Below are 20443 nucleotides of genomic sequence, written 5' to 3' on the forward strand. Positions count from 1 at the left end.
TTCATGAAAAAAGAAAAAAAAAAGAGGTTCATGGTGCGATGCAGGAGAAAATAAATTATTAAGCAGCAAGGTCAGCTCCAACAAAGGCATATACAAAGAATGTACTATGATAGATAAGACTGTGAATATACTACACGATTGATTAAAGCAGGGGGCATGTAGTGATGTCAAATAAATGACTGATTCACTTATTTACATTATTAATATATTTTGGGTAAATATTTTCCAAGCAATTGTTCCCAATTCTACTTTTCATAAAATTAAATTTTGCCTTTATGCTTCTGATGAATGTACAAAGACAATTTTTTTTTTTTTTTCTGAGACAGAGTTTCGCTTTTGTCACCCAGGCTGGATTGCAATGGCGCGATCTCGGCTCACCGCAACCTCCGCCTCCTGAGTTCAGGCAATTCTCCTGCCTCAGCCCCCTGAGTAGCTGGGATTTCAGGCACGCGCCACCATGCCCAGGTAATTTTTTGTATTTCTAGTACAGACGGGGTTTCACCATGTTGATCAAGATGGTCTCAATCTCTTGACCTCGTGATCCACCCGCCTCGGCCTCCCAAAGCGCTGGGATTACAGGCTTGAGCCACCGCACCCGGCCATCAATTTTTTTTTTTTTTTTTTTTTTGAGACAGATTCTTACTCTATCACCAGGCGCCAGGCTGGAGTGCAGTGTCACAATCTCAACTCACTGCAACCTCTGCCTCCCGGGTTCAAGCAATTCTCCTGCCTTAGCCGCCCAAGTAGCTGGGATTACAGGCACACGCCACCATGCCCGGCTAATTTTTGTATTTTTAGTAGAGATGGGGTTTCACCATGTTGGTCAGGATGGTCTCGATCTCTTGACCTCATGATCCGCCCGCCTCGGCCTCCCAAAGTGCTGGGATTACAGGCGTGAGCCATCGCACCCAGCCAAGACAAAATATTTATTTAGTTACAAGACTGAGCAAGCCCAGTTGTTGTAATAAAAAATTTTTAATTAACATTAGAAATAATAGTTCAATCCCTAATAATTGTTTAAAGTTTCACTTAAGCTGTCTAAATTGTTGTCCCCAAGTGCTACTTGACTGAGTTCACAAATAACTATTCTACAGTGTTCAATAACTAGTGACAAAGGAGATTTAGAGAAAATAAGTAGCATGATTTTACGAGCTACACATTTGGAAGGACTATTCCAGGAGCAAGGGTGGATTCCCACTGTCCTACACGTCTTGTCAAGATCACTTCTGTGTGAAGCCAAAACCTGACCTTCTGAACATGTTTCTCTGGTCAACCAGGCAACGTAGTCAAGCACCACACGGTATGAATAAACAGTCACTTTATTTCAAAGACCTGTAAACAGTCTCAAAATGACTCACTTCAAGAATCATCCACTTTTCGATGTTTCAAGAATACAAACTGAATGAGGGAAGATTCTGTTCCCTAAAAATCACAATATTTTTAAAAACTATACAGTAATTCTACAACAAAAACACTTACCTCTAGAAATCCTAAGGTTTGAAATCACAAACCTTTGAATCTCAAAATAAATCAGACACTGGGTTACTTTTTCCCCCCTAGAGAATCTAGAGAATTTAAGATTCTCTAGAATTTAAATTTCCCTCTTCCTACACCAACCTGCTGAGCTGCATCTCCGTTCACCAAGTGGGGCATCATGGCGACCTCTCCGTTCAGCAATGGTGGCAGTTCCAGAGGGATTTGGTCGGTCATCATCATTGTGACGTACATTCATGGAGAACTTCCCTCAACTGGCTTCCTGCAAGAGAACCACCACTTTTTAAAAAGCGCTCAGGACCACAAAAATCACCCGTAACATGACAAGTCAGCAATCCAAGTGCTCATTAGGAAATCCAAGTTATTTCAATCCAAGAGCATTGTATTTTTATGTCAGGCCCCAAAGACAGGTAGAACAAAGGCAAAGAAATAGCCAGAACCAGGAAACAAAAGACCAGAGTCTCTAAGTGGCCATGGGAACCTAACTTTCCTGCATCTCAGATACATCCAAGGCAACTTGTGCAGTGAGGCTTTAAGGTAGACTATATTGTTTCTACTCTGTTTATTCCATTTATTCTAATGAAATTCATACTCATATTCAAGATAACACAAAGCCTACTTTCATCCCATAATGCTATTTGCCACCATCATTTAACTTTGCAATACAGTAGAAGGAAAATAACAGTAAATTCCTATTTAGAATTATAACTTGTTCCTTAGGAAGAGTTTACATACTCTTCAGTTATGCCTAAAATACATGGCAAAGAAAATTTAACAGCATGGACAAAGAAGAATAAACGAACAAATGCAAATACACACACACGCTCCCACACAATTTTAAATGATTCCAGTAACACACTGCCATAGTTCACGGTTACGTTTATTATTCATACTAGAGTCCCCAAAATTTCAAATTCAAGGATAGTTGGTCAATGAACCCTTTAATACTTAATATTCAAATCAGACAAAATCATGGGGCAAATATTTTAATAACTACTTCAAATATGTCTCAGGAAGATATGACAGAAATAAAATATTCTCATTCTTAAACACCTCCATTCTAAACGTTAAATATACGTCTTCTCCACCCATCCCACCCAAAAAAAAGCCCTCCCTTGGAAGTATCAAAAGATGTATAAAAGCCACCCAAGAGATTATAAACTTTTTTATTTTAAACAGACAAAATTTTACCTGTTTACTACACACTCGTTTGGAGAAACTAATCATTTTAATCACCAAAAAACGAAGTCTTATCCCAACTAGAAAAGCACAATCTATAATAACAGGGCTTATAATTCAGTGTTAATAGTACCATCATGTTGTTTTACGAGGCAATTACTCCATTCCTAAGCAAATAAAAATACCAAGCCCGAAGCCTGATAGTTTATCCTCATGAAAGAAAACAGATTCTTCTACAATGAAACTCAGACAATCCCCATTGACACTATATGACTTCACTCTTTGACCTATGAATACATCAAATGATGGAGAAGAAATCTAATGTCTATTTCAATTTCATTCCTAATAACTTTATCTTACTAATAATGTATGAGAGAAAAGCTATTTTCTCAAACTGATGACACTACACAAGCCTCTTTTTTTTTTTTTTTTTTTTTTTTTTTTGAGACAGAGTCTCGCTCTGTCGCCAGGCTGGAGTGCAGTGGCGCAATCCCCACTCACCGCAATCTCCACCTCCCAGGTTCAAGCGATTCTCCTGCCTCAGCCTCCCAAGTAGCTGGGACCACAGGCATGCGCCGTCATGCCCTGCTAATTTTTGTATTTTTAGTAGAGATGGGGTTTTGCCATGTTGGCCAGGCTGGTCTAGAACTCCTGACATCAGGTGATCTGCCTGCCTTGGCCTCCCAAAGTGCTAAGTGTAATGTCTTATGTAATGTTTCTTCAAAACTGCAGGCTGGATTAACGGGGCAGTAATTTACAGTAGGGAGTCTGAATATAAGCATTCAATGGTGGAGCAACACTTTTACCTTTTCTTCACTTCTCCCCAAGGAGGAATGTCTGGGCTACTGTAGGGGCTGTGGTGCAGACTGTGGCTGTCTGTCTTCTCTGCCTCCCCTGCTACATTAGTGCGTACCAAGCCCTCTCCCACTTGGCACAGTTCTGATATCTCTCAGGTGAGCCTAAGGATGGAAACTCTTCTCTCGTATCCAACAAGGCAAGAGGAGTAACCAATTTCAGGGCCCTCTCCGTAGGTCTATTTAGCCTCCATACGTCCTTCCAGTGTACAGTAGATAATGATCCAGGGTTAGAGAGTTCAAATGGGAGGGAGGGGGGGTCCTTAGGACCTACTTTGGGCTGAAGCTGTTTACACTCCATGTGGTCCAACCCATCTAACCAAAGTTTTTAACACTTGGATTTGTGGATCAAATCCAATTAATGGTGCGATTTTGTTCCTATTTCTCATTGTTCCTTGTGTGAGTCCTGTGGGGGAGTGAGGAGGCTGGACTGAGTAAGAAAGTTGTGATCTGATACGAAATGTAGGCAATGTCTCAACACCAACAATACATCTGACATGAACAATTCTAACCTTCTGGTAGGCCTCATGTTAACTAACAGGCCTGCCGTCAGTGAGACACAGCAATCCAACACCACTAAACAGCACTCTTAAGAACAGGTGTCAGGTCCTCAGTAGGGCATTAACTCCCCGCCCGTTCTGTAAACGTGGGATAAAGTAGATGGGTCCCCCAGACCCGGCTCCACAAAGGCCCTACAGAAGTAGGGTAGAAGAGTATGGGGACTGACCCTGATTTGCAAAACCATCCCTTTTCATAAGGGATTTTACCTCCAAAGAAACCACAGAAGTCCACTGGCACAAGGAGATCATTATTTGCTTTTGAAAACATCATGGGCAACTTTAGGTGAGATGCCTGAATCTTCTTCTCTACTATATGATGGACTTTCCACCTCATACAGTGTTCAGTGGCTACTAGAAATGGCCGGGAGGAAGTGGGGGAAGGGGAGACAGGGAACCTGTATGTACAATCACTCCTGAGAAACACACCGTGGCAACATAGGAACATCATACAGTCCTAAGCCTCAGCTCAACCACCCAACCGTCACACCGTGAATCATAGAGAAAACAGATTAAGAAAGTGAATATATTAAGGCCCCTGTGAACCCCGCCACAGTCTCACTTATCTCTAACCAAGGTGCTGATCTTTTCTCTCAGCCACCAGCTTGCTAGACTGCAAGGCCTTCTTTGTAATCCCTAACAGTTTCACCAGAGATAAAACAGACTTTATCCTGATAAGAACATAAGGTAGGCCAGGCATGGTGGCTCATGCCTGTAATCCCAGCATTTTGGGAGGCCAAGGTGGGCAAATCAAGAAGTCAGGAGTTCAAGACCAGCCTGGCCAACATAGTGAACCCCATCTCTACTAAAAATACAAAAAAATTAGCTGGGCATGGTGGTGCATGCCTGTAATCCTAGGTATTCAGGAGGCTGAGGCAGAAGAATTGCTTGAACCTGGAAGGCGGAGGTTGCAGTGAGCTGAGATCATGGCACTGTACTCCAGCCTGGGCAACAGAGCGAGACTCCGTCTCAGGGGGAAGAAAAAGACTAAGGTAACAGATTCAGCTAGATGGGGCCCCCATGCAGCCAATAGTGTTTAAATCCCCATTTCAACACTCCGTGCACACACAGAGAATACTTTTATTTGCCTACGATGCAAGAGACGTATGTACAAAGTAACGAATCATTTCTAGGCGAGTAACTGCCCAATTACTTAGAAGGCAACTGCCTGCCAAGCTGTCCCCTAAAATTACCATAGAATAGAAACAACTTTTTCCATGGTCCACAGAAAGACTAAGAAAAGGCAAGGAGGAAAAGCATAAAAGAATAAAAACATAGGCCGGGTGTGGTGGCTCAAGCCTGTAATCCCAGCACTTTGGGAGGCCGAGGTGGGTGGATCACGAGGTCAACAGATCGAGACCATCCTGGTCAACATGGTGAAACCCCATCTCTATTAAAAATACAAAAAATCAGCTGGGCATGGTGGCGCGTGCCTGTAATCCCAGCTACTCAGGAGGCTGAGGCAGGAGAATTGCCTGAACCCAGGAGGCGGAGGTTGCGGTGAGCCGAGATCGCGCCATTGCACTCCAGCCTGGGTAACAAGAGCGAAACTGTCTCAAAAATAAATAAATAAATAAAAACATAAAACTTAGGGGTTCACAGTAGTATCTTTTTGGTTATTCCCCAGGCATGAAAAGGGAAACGTGGTGAGTGTTCCTAACGGAAAGTCACAATGCAGGTTGTGAATGGGGAACCACACTGCAAAACCAACAACAGTCAAAGCAGGTTAAATCGGGCGGGAGGCCTGGGAAGGCCTGTCTTGAGCAGCCATCACTCCATAGTGCCAGCAACCCAAAAGCGAACCTCCTTGATATTAACCAAGAACTGACCAAATTACACGTGGACTCAACTCTCAACGGGGTGGCTCAACTCTGCTGTGAGGGGCCCTCAGGAATACCTCCCTGATAAGAGCAGACAAAGCTTTTCCATAGAATTGAAGATGAAGCAATAGAAGTGGAAGGCTTTCATATATAGTTAACTTTAAGAACCAAAGCTTACTCTACTTACTTGTAATGACTGTGAATGGAAATTACACATACTCTTCACTAAAGAGCAGGTTGGCCATAGCTTTTTCTTAGGGATTTCAGAACAGTTTGTAAGAATACTGTGTTCTGTCATAAAGTGATGTATTAGGATGTTAATGAGACATTTTGATCTTACATATAGAGCTATGCGCCCAACCCTACTTAAGTTCTTATGCTTAATTTTAATGTTTTTTCTTTCTCTTTTCCTCATCAGGCAGTGCTACTACTAACCACACTCCCTCCAATGTCTGGGCATTTTCCTAAATTTGCTGTCTTAAGCTTTCTTTGGGCAGGATAGCCAGATTGTCATTTCACATACACACAGAGAGGAGGAGTCCCTGAGTGCGGGTTCATGCGCTTTGTGCGGTCTTCCTTTGCACCACCAGCTGATTATCAGCTGTGAAGGTAGCTGAGCAGGCCAGATGTGTGATCTCTGGATAACTGAACTGTAACTCATTTTCATCTCAGTCAAAAGTCTCAGGAGAAATCACCCGGACTAAAGACACATTTTCTTGGTCTGGGTTCCTTCTTCCTTCTCTTCTTTGTCTGTGTCTCCGAGCTGGCCAAATCCATCACAGACGTCAGCCATTTTAGTCAAGGCTGTGCCACATCCACACTGCCTCCAACACGCCACAGATATGTGATAATGAACCCATTCTTGAAATCAATTGCCCTTTACAAATGAAGAATAAATGCACTAATAAGAGAAAAGCAGAAAATAGATCATCTCTACTACAATGCATTTATTTGTCCAATTCTAATGGACTTTTCTTTCCCCCGCCACAGAGCGCCATGATTTCTCTCCTATTCTTTATTTTGCTCTTACCCGTACTTCCATTTCAAAGAATTTGGTAACAACCACAGGCCCTCACAACCTCTCCCCCTAACCACACATAACACTAAAACCACAGCACTTCACGCCTAGCCAGTTCTATGCTTCTGATTGACAGGGGAAGGCTACCACATGAGCACCTGTGATTAACTTCCCTCTCCCCTAAGACAGCAAGCCACTGGTTACCCTCTAGCAAGGCCCCAGCATTTTCAACAACCCCTGAGCTCAAAGGCAAGGCTGGGGGCAGGACACGCTGGAAACAGAATGAACAGATCCTCCCTGTTCGCAATACATTTAATTCCACCCAAATGTGTCCCCAAAGCTTTTAAGAAAAACTTTACTTTACAAAGAATATTACAAAATATTTTCAGTTTTTGCATTTCTCTAGGCAACTAGCTTATTCCTTTTTTTTTATTTTGCTGCTGCTTCACCAAGTCTAAAAAGGTTTTCCATGGTACTTTGGTTCCAGCCTATACTTCAAAACATAATGGCCAAATTCATGAAAAACATGATTTGTAGAAGAGAACTGCAGGCCCACCTCCAAAGGCCAGACAAAGCAATTATACACTAGGAAAAATTTCCAACTTAAAAAAAAAAAAAAGGAAAAGCCAAAGCCCTAATCACTACTGGAAGAGGTTTTAAGTCTGTGAACCTGGCCTTCGAATTAGTAAAGAAATGTCCTGGTCCTCACCCTGTGGGCCAGTGACCCAAATTTCCTTACATCAATTCAAGATGTGAGTTAGCAGTACGGTCCGCAAATTAATTTCAAATGACAAGAGAAAAAGAAACATGACGGTACCAAACCCTCCAGGCCAGACTGGATAAAAGGAGTTGATTCCCTGAGTTCAATCGCAAGCCCAGCTGAGGCTCCCGGCTCACTTCGCCAGCACCCTAATGAGGCCTTCTGGAGCAGTGTTTGAAAAGTCCATGGAAAACTGGGCATGGTGATGCACACCTGTAGTCCCAGCTACTCAGGAGGCTGAGGAAGGATGATGGCTTCAGCTCAGGAAGTTTGAGTCCAGCCTGGGCAACACAGCGAGACCTTATCTCTTTTAAAAAAAAAAAAAAAAGTTGATGGGGTAATATAGCAAGTAAGTAGAATGCATGTGTTCGGTTTTAACTTTTCACTTCCAAACTCCAATTAAAACCCATCAAAAACAAGACCTATAAAGCTACTTGAAAATAATATCATAGTATCCATCGGAGTTCATATCACTATAGTTAACTGTGATTCCATGTACTCCATAAAGCTAGTATCTTTTCCAGGAAAATACAGATTAACCAATCACCTTCACACACGCCAAACAACATAACAACATGTACACATTTTGTTTGCTACATGCCTGTTCTGTAACCCGAAAAATACATTGTCACAGGCACATTAGGAAAATCAGCTCAATTCGTACTTCATGAAAATTTCCTTCTCTACTAAGAATACCCACTGACTTCTAATAGTGAGAATCTATGCTGGATCAAGTTTCAGAAAATTGTCAAAAAATATGGCAGAGAAATGTCCTAGCCATTTGTATAACAGTGATAAGGGAATGGCTTGGCGTGGTGGTTCATGCCTGTAAACTCGGCACTTTGGGAGGCCGAGGCAGGCAGACTGCTTGAGCTCAGAAGTTGGGAGAAAAAACAGTAATAACAGGAAAAAATATTCCTGATTCAGGGGTGGGGAAAACAACATGAATACTCAAAATGCAATGTGGCTTACCGAATCACAAAACACAGCTTCGTTCTTTTGAGAAAGAGGGGTTTGGGAGATTACTAAGAAATTACTATACTCTATATTTTCTAGTAAAACAATAAGATAGCTAATGTTTTGTGAGTGATTGTAAGATTAGTTTCTAAATGGCTTGTAATATAAAACCTAATCCTAATAAAAATTTATATGACAAACATTTGTACAGTGGATTTGCATTGGTTTATACCTTGACTGTAGTAAAGAAAAAGAAACTTCTAAAGAAGTTAAAATTTGATGCAAATCATATAACACAGAAAAAAGAAAAGAAAAACTCATTCATGAACCTCCCCCAATATGGGTGGCCTTTATGTACAAATGCCATCAGTCAAAAGGACAGACAACTTCCTAAATGGGTATTTCCTAAGTTTTATTACTTGCGAAACCTAGACAAGAGAGGCTAAGAGAGAGAGCCAAGCAAGGTACTCAGCTGTCCACATTCCTACAACTAATGGAACGTCAAATATCATTTACTATTTTACTTTCCTCATTAGAAAAACCTCTCTCCTTCCTGATCAACGCTGGCTTTAAAAGGTTGAGTGATGCTTCAAGACCTAGAAATTCTGACAATACTTGTCATTTCTCCCCTTTCAGCAAAACCAGAAACTGCTTTCTGATAATAACTATGGAAACACCAACAGTATCAATGGAAGAAAAAAAAACCTCCTTAAAACAAAATAGAAACACAATGTGATCTTCTTTACCTCTGAAATTCTGGGAAAATCTGCTCATCCATCAACACACCCCTGACTGTTTTTACCACCTCCCTGCTACTGTGAGAATATGGCTTTTCCTTCCCTTCCCAGTAACACTACACCAGTGATCTGGCATTGGCTCTGCCCATGTGGATTAGCATGCGGCCATTATGAACCTGATGTGGGACACTGCCATTGGACAGGAGAAACCTAGAGGTGGTGTCAGTGCTTTTCCTTGAGCTAATCTCTCCTGTACACTGCAGGCAAACATTCCCCTTTGCTTTTTAAAAAATTAAATTAAATAGCACGAAAAAGGATACGGAGAGGGACTAAGAATTGTTATTAAAAATTTTTTACATCCCCTCTGCTAAAGATAGCTCAAAAAAAAAAAAAAACAAAACTGTATGTTATGGAACCAAAAAACAAACCATGGTGGACAGGCCCCAGCATGCAGTATTAGAAAATATGAGTCCTGATATGGGATTTGTCAATAAAATCATTAGCTCTCAACTTCAGCAATTAATTTCCTGTCTTTCGCTTATAAAATGACAAGATTATAGATTAGCCCTTAAGGTCCTTTCTGATCTTAAGGGAGTATGTTTCTTTCCTTAAACACCAATTGCTTACCATGCATACCTAATATTGATTAAAGTCAAACTTAAAAACACCCACACGCACGCACGCAAGGCTGGGCATAGTGGCTCATGCTTGTAATCCCAGCTCTTTGGGAGGTCGAGGCAGGCAGATCATGAAGTCAGGAGTTCGAGACCATCCTGGCAACATGCTGAAACCTCGTCTCTACTAAAAATACAAAAATTAGCTGGGCATGGTGGCATGCACCTGTAGTCCCAGCTACTCAGAAGGCTGAGGCAGGAGAATTGCTTGAATCTGGGAGGCGGAGGTTGCAGTGAGCCAAGATCACCCCATTGCACTCCAGCCTGGCAAAAGAGCAAGACTCTGTCTCAAAACACAAACACACACACACACACACACACTCTCTCTCTCTCCCTCTCTCTCTCTCTCTCTCTCTCTCTCTCTCTTCTAAAATCCCGTTTCCCTTATTTGTTTGAGTATAGCTTGAGCCTTCCGCATAAAAGGAAGAATCTAAGGAAAATGTTGAGAAAAGAATGTATTGAGCACAAAGTGCTGATAATTAGTGTTTTTATGCCAATAAAATCTAATTTTACAGCTGAGTTCTATACAGCTGTGCAAGACAGACTCTTGCCATGGCTTGCCACTTGAAGGAAAGAAGGAGTGGTGATAATTGTTGATGCAGAAAAATCTCTTGAGACATGAGCAGTACCTGGAGGTATGTGCCCAGCTGGCTGGTTGAGGCACAAATAGTCTGGAATTTGCCTTCTTGTCTGATATGTGTTCATTAGTGAAGCAAAATCACAGTTGTCTGAAAAAGTTCTTAACCTTAAAAACATTCTTGCTTTTTACATCCAATTATAAGCATAAAAGATTTAGTCGGGAACATTTAAATCCACAGAGAAATCCTATGAAACTGAGTCTTTTAGATTACAACCACCACCACTCCAGATGAAAATAAATACTAGGTTCGAGCAACAAGCCAAAAGGAAGCAGTCTCTGTGCTCTTAAAGCAGAGAAAGAGGATGGATGCCCCTAATGAATAGGCCCTGTCTTCAAGAATCCACAGATGCTTTTTAAAAAATTTGGCTTGGCATCATTTTAAATTTGGCAAAGCAGAGTCATGTCCGAACTCCACACTAACGTATGGGAAAGCACTATTTTCTGGGAGAGAAAAATCCATATACATACGGATTATAAGTAAAAATCACATGTAATTTGAGGCTGCTTCTGTAAAACCCTCATTAATATATAATACAGGTTGCTTCCATAGCAGCCCAGTATACCCCAAATCTTTACAGAAACATAAAACTCAATGGAAAAAAGTTACATCACTATATATACACAATCTCTTGACCTCAGAGCCACATCCTCACATAAATAACAGCTCAGATTTGCAAATATTAACTAAAACAGAAAGGGGGCTTATCTACAAAAAAAGTTTACCAACCAAAGGTTCGTTTGCTCTGTTCGTTGTTTTTAAGCGGTATTTACATAAGCTTGCAGACGAATTAACCATTTTTATGAGAACACTTCGTTTCCAGCTACGTTCATATCACAACACATCTCACACCCCTGACATCCCAATGATGATAGTCAGGTATCTACAAGGAAAACATGCCAAAGCTATGAGCCCTTATTCTCACACATACCCAAGCCAACCCTGTCACATTATCCAAACATGGGAAAACTGAAAATACATATTTTCGTGAAATTCAAAATTATATGTATGCTTCTATACAACAGTGAGGAAAAAGTCTACAGAACTGTATCAGTGAAAACAATCACTTCCAAACCCCCTTGAGGAAGTCTAATTCCAAGTTGCATAGGAAAGTGGAAAGAGAAGTCAGAACACACGTTCCTGCTCCCCAGTGCCAGGAGCTCACACTTTACCCAGCCCTTGGGCACCACCCCTGCCTGGCACCCCAGAGCACTTAGACAGGTCTCACTGCTTTTCAGGACTGTGGTTCAAGGTTTTCCTACACAAGCTCTCTGTGTCTTAGTTCCTTTATGTAGAATGTGAGTGACACGGGTGTTGAAGCATATGACTTCCAGATAGCCCTTTAGTAAGATCCAAATGTATCTTGTTATTCTATTTGTAGAGATCTGTTATGAATCAAATTCATATTTGTGTATCAGTTTGGGCACCTAAAAGACATGCATAACACCCTTCAAAAGAAGGGAAAAAAAATGTGTTGTAAGCACCAAGAAAATGATTGCTTTCTGGAAAGATGTGGAGGGAAAGCTCTGAAGTTGCCATTTCAGCCTGCTGGGGCAAAGGCACTGTTTGGGGCACCTGCACACTAAGTCTTACCTAACACCAAAACATTCTATGAAGTAGTTGGTATTGTCCATTTACAAATATAGCAACTAAGGCTAAAGAAGTAATTTGCCCAAAGAGACTCAGAAAGTGGTAATAAAAGTCCATGCTCTTAGCCAGCTAATTGTAACATCTAAGAATCTGACAACAAAACCCAAGTAGAAGAGCTGGTTAAAAATTATATACAGATGGCCAGGCACGGAAGCTCACGCCTATAATCCCAGCACTTTGGGAGGCAAAGGCGGGTGGATCACGAGGTTAGGAGATCGAGACCATCCTGGTCAACATGGTGAAACCCCGTCTCTACTAAAAATACAAAAAATTAGCTGGGCACGGTGGCACATGCCTGTAGTCCCAGCTACTCGGGAGGCTGAGGCAGGAGAATTGCTTGAACCCAGGAGGCGGAGGTTGCAGTGAGACGAGATCGCGCCACTGCACTCCAGCCTGGGTAACAAGAGTGAAACTCCGTCTCAAAAAAAAAAATTATATACAGATTAGTGAGTTTTAAAGACTAGATAAAACAAGTACATGGTACAAAATTGAAAAGGTATCAAAAGATAACTTTCAAAGACACCCCAAGAGAGTACATCTCCCTCCTATAGAGTGCTTGGTTCCTCTCCACAAGGCTGCAATTGAGTTTTTGGTGTTTCCTCACCAAAATACACACTTAATAATTTTTAGAGCACATTTTAAAGTAGCTTAAGGAAGGTTAAGCAAATCCATTATACTACCATTTAGCATAGATGGTTTCAAATTAGAGGGGCGGGGGGAACTACCAGAAACCAAATTATGAATTACTAAAGTTATGTCTTCCGTGGTGATTTTAATGAAATGTGCCATGATTAAACACAAAAGTAATATTATTTCCAAAGAAGGGCAGCAAGTTGTTGATGAGGGAACCGCTAGAATAATCTCTTTGGTACAAAGAGTTTCAAGATTCGATTATTTTTAAGTAACTATTGTAAAGTAAGTATAAAGGAGGTTGAAGACTTCTCGCTTTAATAATGACAATATTCCAAAGAAGGACTTAGCTGAAAGATACCTTATAAAATAACATGAAAGGAAAGAACTTGCAAAAAGGTAACCATTGTGTTAACCAGATATGTACTGTGTACCCATTTTGTGGTGGCACTGTACTAGAGTTCGAGGTTCTAGAAAGCAAGCCATAAGGTATAGTATCACAGTGAAAATGTTATACTCCATTAACCAAAAACAAATCCGGGTTGGACACTTCTGATGAAATACCACACAAAGTCAACAGACCTCCATGCTCTATGAAACCTTTCATCTGAGATAAGCCCCAATGTCTAAATTTGGTTTCCCAGCTGTGGCCTCTTTTCTAGACTTTGAAAGCTGACAGGTGTTACAGAAGGTGAATTTGTCTTCAAAACATGCCCCATGCCTTAACCTTCATTTCTGATCAGCCAGGAGAATACTAAAATGTTTTCTTTAATCAGCTTATATAGAATTCAATAATGTTTACTTTACAAAAAAAAATTTTTTTTGTTTAATTGAATAGACGTTATAAAACATTCATTATTAGGAAAACAATCTGTACCATTAACATCACTGACGGTTCATCCTAATTATACTTAAATATATATATTTCAAAGATTTCTGGTATAAGCTATTGTAGATATCAGTTGAAATTTTTTTTTCAAAAAAATTATCAGATTCTCACTCCTGCACGGGTTGGGGGTTGGAAATCCGTAAGAACACTGTGTGATACACTGAAAATCAGTTTAGAACTGTTTTTTTGTTCAAAATACAAGTTATTTCTTGAGAAATATTACATTTAATGACATTCTCATAAGCAGTTTTATTTTTCACTTAATGTGATGGAACATAAAGCAAATACCAGGTGTTAGAGCTCAGAAGAGACCGAAACAGAAATTTCACCTGACATAACAACAGTTAACAAAGAAACAAATTAGCAGGTGCAGACATATCATGCAAGGGAACATCTATTTACTACTTCAGATTAGTTCATTACAATAAAATTTTAATATAAAATATGTATATAGTCACATTACTAATTCAGATAAACATTTTGTAAACAGAAAAAATGCAAAATTCCATAGAAAAATATTTTCTTTCAAGGACAGAAAACTGTCACACACCAGAGAATTAAGGAGATTTCATTAATAGATAAGAACAATAATTGGTATATATATGGCTTATATGCAAATAGGTGAATTTCAGTTTGGAAGCATGGTGCTTGCCTAGATTCTAAACGTTGCCTGTGAACAATGACATTAATTTATACTAATACAATTTGTTAAGAAAACGTTGGCAGCTACATCCATTCATTTAAGAAATATTATTTATTTAAGAAATCTCTGTTTAGTTTCTCCTCTGGGTAAGACACTCCTTTGTGCTGAAGTTATACAAATTCTAAATGTAAGGAATTCATTAACAGGCTTTAAAATTTTTCCAGAAAAATCTTTTTAAATTTCAGCATTGGTACAAAAGGCATGTTCTCCAATTCCTTTTTTTTTTTTTTTTTTTTTTTTTTTTTTGAGACAGAGTTTCGCTCTTGTTACCCAGGCTAGAGTGCAATGGCGCGACCTCGGCTCACCGCAATCTCCGCGTCCTGGGTTCCGGCAATTCTCCTGCCTCAGCCTCCCGAGTAGCTGGGATTACAGGCACGCGCCACCATGCCCAGCTAATTTTTTGTATTTTTAGTAGAGACGGGGTTCCACCAAATTGACCAGGATGGTCTCGATCTCTTGACCTCGTGATCCACCCGCCTCGGCCTCCCAAAGTGTAATTGGAATTACAGTCCAATTCCATTTTAATATTTCTCCTTATAGGATGAACAAAAAAGACAAACACAAAAGATTTTTCAGTTAATGCCACTGGTAAACTCAAAGCAGCAGGAGAATGAAAAAGGCAAGTAACATTTTAGGATTAATGGTTTTGATGTCATGAACCACCCCCCAGAGGATCTTAGGAGTACCCAAGGGTCCCTCAGACTACACTTTGAGAATTGCTGCTCCACATAAGCAGGTTACACACAAATTTAAGAAAACAGATTGCTGTCCCTCCTTTATATTTTCCATTATAAAACTCCATTTCACCTGACAAGGTCTGAAGGAAGAACAAATTAATCCAATTTCAGAGGTACTCTAATTCTATCACAGATGTCTCTCTCCAGAACTTTCTGCTACACTCATTAGAGAACATCTGTGGGGCAAATTCATTTGGTAAATCATGAGAGGAGAGAAGCAGGCTGGAGGGCTAAGAAAACTGGATGCTGGGGCCCAGGTACTTCCTGCTGAGACTGTCAGCAAAGTACAGGGGAGGTGATGACACCCGGAAATCCAGGCCCATTAGATGGGGATTCCCGTTCAATCTCTCCTGTAATCAGACTCATGCCCCAGATGCAAGGCAAATGATCACCACTAAGGAAGTAAAGACAAATAATATTGTGTTGCCATTCTCAAGTAAGAATGGTATCTGCTCTGATCTCCAGACCTTCATTTACTGCTCAATGAACCCATTTCAAATTCCGCCATGATTTGATCTCGCATTTTCTAGGGTCATTCATTTACTTATGTCTTTCATCAAAGAACCCAAAAGAAGTCTTCCGAGGCATAAAGAGAACTTTTAAAATGAGAACCTCAAGTTTCAAATATAGACAAAGGAATTAGCAGGACATTGAAATTCATTTCCTAGAGCAACGAATTAGCAAAATCAAAATATGCCACAGCTAATTGATTTGCATTCAGCAAACACTGTTAGATGAGAGACTTCCCTTTCATTTTTAAAAATAGATTTAACAAGCATATTAATTTTCCACTGGCCGCTATAAATAAATGGAACTCCAAAATATCTTTCTTTGCAAAGGCGTTTGCTCTAGCCAGTCACTGTTAGGCTGACCCTGAGTGGAATGTGTATTTACACTGCCGAGAGGCAGCATTGTGTGCTGGTGGGAAACCACTTCTCACAAACCTCCCATTCAGCCGAGGACTCCACAATAGGTACTCACACAGGAAGCACGCCTTGCAAAGAGCACCTCTGCCATTCCAGAAAGAATTTTCCAAGGCAGCAAGGACAGTGGATCACTATAAATGCCATGTTCACAGGCTCTAACTGCCTACACTTCAGGGTCAACAAAGCCAGTGCTGTTCACAACCATTCCCCCAAGTTCTTCCCAAGGTGACAGGGAAACTGTCAACAAGTCCATTTCATTTTTCTAGATAATCTCTCGGGGTGTTGCTTTATTTTTCTTAAAAAAGAAAAAAAAAAAGCAGGAAGCCATTTTTTTTTTTCTCAAATATTCTGGGAAGTACTCCCAAGAATGCAGTGCTTTTCAAAGCCAACTGAAAAAAATGTGCAAATTTTTAAAATTCAAAACTTCAAATATTACTTCAGAACTCCACTGATTCCTTAAATACTGACCACTGTGTTTAACTGCAGAGCCAAAAAATTTTTATTTTCACTCCTCAACTAGAAAGCGTGTCCTGTCAGTAGCATCATGTTAATGACTTCTGTACAGGTGTGTGCAGGAAAGCAGGACAACGGTGACTACTTACACATGCCATCAAATCAACCGGTGAATGAAAAATGAAATTAGTAAATAGATTTTGGCAATTCAATACTAGACTACTAACCTCGCTAACCCCGAGGTTAGTAGTCTAGTATTGAATACTTGAGCATATAAGGAAATACAATCTCATTTTTTTGTTGTTGTTTTTTGTTTTTTTGAGTGGAGTTTCGCTCTTTTTGTCTAGGCTGGAGTGAAATGGCATGATCTCAGCTCACCACAACCTCCACCTCCTGGGTTCAAGTGATTCTCCTACCTCAGCCTCCCGAGTAGCTGGGATCACAGGCGTGCGCCACCACGCTCAGCTATTTTTTGTAATTTTAGTAGAGACGGGGTTTCTCTAGGTTGGTCAGGCTGGTCTCGAACTCCCGACCTCAGGTGATCCGCCAGCCTCAGCCTCCGAAAGTGCTGGGATTATAGGCATGAGCCATCGCCCCTGCACAACCTGGTTTTTAAAACAATGTGTTGATTAAATTCTCAATACCCCAACTTCCCAACCTGTACAAGAAAAGTGGCAGCTGTTTCTGACAATGATCTCTTACGGCCATTAAATAATTTAATAGTATTGGGCAAAGGGCAACTCTTCTGGCTTATTTTTTTCATTTCTCAAAAAAAAAAAAGTTCTTGCAGCTCCAGCTCAAAGGCTCATTTCTCAAATTAAAGAACTGAATTCCATGACCAATGCCCCTGCCAGCTCTACCAAGCTATGAATTTGGGTACCATAATAATGAATATCACGAGTAATACGTACATCTCAAGGGTTTCTTGGAAGGCTACTTAAGACAGCTGCTATAAAATAAAAATATGTGTATCCATGCCCATCATAAACATTTACTAGTGTCAGGAAGCTGCTTTTACAACACAGAAAAAGTAAACCAGAATATGAGGAAATGTTCAAAATACAATGCTTAGTGCAATTTACACAGTCAGATTATATATGTATACACAATTTTTTAAAAGACTGAAATGAAATAGAACCAAAATGTTAATGCTCAACCTATAAATAATGGAATAATGAATAAGTTATACTTTTCCTTTGAACTCGCTAAAAAAAATCCTACAATGAGCATCTATAATTTTTATAATGATACAAGTTAACTTTTTTAAAACCATGTAATTCAATTTACTTTGCACCACATGATTGCTTCATTTTTGTGTGGAAATTCTGTGTGTGTGTGTGTGTGTGTGTGTGTGTGTCTGTGGAAATACTTTCAAACCACCACATACAAAAAGACCTAAAAAACCTAAGTTTACCCAAGTCTCACAGAACTAATTGTCACCATTCAACTCTGACTGTGGGACACAACAATGGAAGAACATCTGTGGGTAAGTAATAGATTTGGTAACATTTACAAAACCAGCCCTAAGGTCATGCTTGCTGAGTAATCCCTAGATTAGGCATGCTCACTAGGACCAACCCAAACAGCTAAAAAAAAAAAAAAAAAAACAGGGGGTGGGGGAAGCAGGCTCCACAACCTTACTTTCTTTAGATAACAAGTGCTCCATAAAATCCTCTTCCAACTGCCAAAATAAATCACACTTTCTGGGTGGAGAACTCTCTGTCAATCAAATGGGAATCAGCAAAGATAAACCTAATAATAGAATCTGTTACATACTTACTTAGCTGTACTAACTATGCTAGTCCCTAACCAGCACAAAAGACTTCAAAAGCTCTGGCTTGAAAAGTACAGGGTGGGGTTAGAGATTTCCCTGGGAGCTGGCAGGCCTCGTTCTTTAACTGTGGAAAAGTAACTGCCGGCTCTTATCTTTATGGGTTCTTTCCAGCCACCCGCCCTCATCCCATACCTTTCAAAAATATCTGTCCCACATTTTTATTCCCACATTCCTATGCATTATAGCATATATTACATGTTCACTCTAGAAATCTGAAAATACAGAAAAGAAAGTTTAACTGTTCGTAATCTCACCACTCAAAAATACCCACTGTTTAAATAAGGATGTATTTCCTCTCAATCTTGCTTTTTTACCTACTTGAAATTTACAGTTAGAGAGCTATAGATTACAGAGTATAATCAAAGTGCCCATTTTTTATTTTTGATACATATCAATGATACTTGCTACTTCAAAAAATAAGCAAGCTGGTTCCTAAGTCACATTTTACTTCAGAGAAGATGGCAAAATTCTCCTCTGGCTTCCTCGACTCTGGCAGAAAGATGGGAAGAAACCAGAAAAATAGAAAATATAACAGATATGTCCATGGTGCACTCAGAGGCAGAATTTCTTTTTATTTGATATGTTACAATGACAAAATGCTTTTAGACTGTGTACCCATATTTTAAATAGAATTTATTTAAATCCATTATGAAGAATGAATTCCACGAATAAAAACGTCTTTATTTTTATTATTTCATGGAATCCATTCTTCAAGTAAACAGGTTTATTCTCCATCTCCTGAGAGCTGCAGGATGTTTATGTTAACCGTCTGTGGCACCTATTTCACAACTATAAACCTAGCCCAATCAAAGAGCAGAATGAATATATGTACCAGCAACCAAGTTCAACGGCACTTTGCCCCAAAATACTTAACCCTGAGCATCTAGATTGCATTGTTACCAGTAAAATTAACAGAGAACCAGGCTGGCAAAATGTACGACATAACTTAAGATATTTTAGAACAAGGTAGGAAAACATACGTCACAGTATGAAATAGTGAAAAGCTGGAAAATGAAAAATCTTTCTTTTTATCCATACAATGAAAGATCCTGCAGCCAATTTTAAATGCGGTGGAAATCAATCTGCTAACATAGGAAGGTGTTTAGAACACACTGTGGAGAGGGAAATAATAGGTTAACAAGGAAATGTATGCTGTGATACTCTGTGCAAAACTAGGTACATGTTTATATTTCTTTTTTTGAGCCAGAGTCTCGCTCTCTCACCCAGGCTAGAGTGCAGTGACTCGACCTCCACTCACCGCAACCTCCACCTCCCGGGTTCAAGCAATTCTCCGGCCTCAGCCTCCTGACTAGCTGGAATTACAGGCACCGGCCACCATGCCCAGCTAAATTGTTTTAATTTTTAGTAGAGACAGGGTTTCCCCATGTTGTTCAGGCTGGTCTCGAACTCCTGACCTCAGGTGATCTGCCTGCCTCAGCCTCCCAAAGTGCTGGGATTACGTGTGAGCCACCATGCGTGGCTATTTTTCACAAAGAAAAGAGTCTAGAAGAACACAGACCCAAGTGTTTACAATGATTTTGATAAGGGAGGTAGAAAGAAGAATTTTTTCATTTATCAATACTCCAAGATTTTTTAAATGATGCTTTTATTAGGAGAGGGTGAAAAACGTACACAGAACAAAGAGCATCTTAAGGGCAACCTGATCACATTGGTGTCAAATAATCTAACAGAAAAATGAGAAACAGATCATGGATATCTGGTCAATGGTAATCCTATTAGATAAAAACCACCTCTTCGAGCTCCTGGTATGGGTCACTGGCTGTGACAACCACCCTTCTAAAGCTGTGCCATAGCTCTCGGGGAAACATGTGAGCTGTTCTAGGCCCTTTACTCCCGGCCCAGCGGAGCCAATGGCAGTAATGGTGGGGGACTACGAACCTCCCAGAAGCTATTTTGAGTTTTAGAACATAGT

The 20443-nt window shown here is 40.2% G+C and overlaps 1 protein-coding gene across 2 annotated transcripts in view; it reads right to left on the minus strand.

The window, feature by feature from the left end:
• FNDC3B (fibronectin type III domain containing 3B) overlaps window positions 1-20443 on the minus strand; it is a 373196-nt gene that overhangs the window by 288148 nt on the left and 64605 nt on the right. For both annotated transcript variants that reach the window (XM_035277983.3, XM_035277984.3), the window contains exon 2: window positions 1618-1756. In XM_035277983.3, coding sequence (XP_035133874.1) covers window positions 1618-1728 — 111 coding nt within the window. In that variant the 5' untranslated portion in view covers window positions 1729-1756. The remainder of the gene's footprint in view (window positions 1-1617; window positions 1757-20443) is intronic.

This window comes from Callithrix jacchus, chromosome 17, assembly GCF_049354715.1.
Source record: "Callithrix jacchus isolate 240 chromosome 17, calJac240_pri, whole genome shotgun sequence".
In the NCBI taxonomy this organism is placed as follows: domain Eukaryota; kingdom Metazoa; phylum Chordata; class Mammalia; order Primates; family Cebidae; genus Callithrix; species Callithrix jacchus.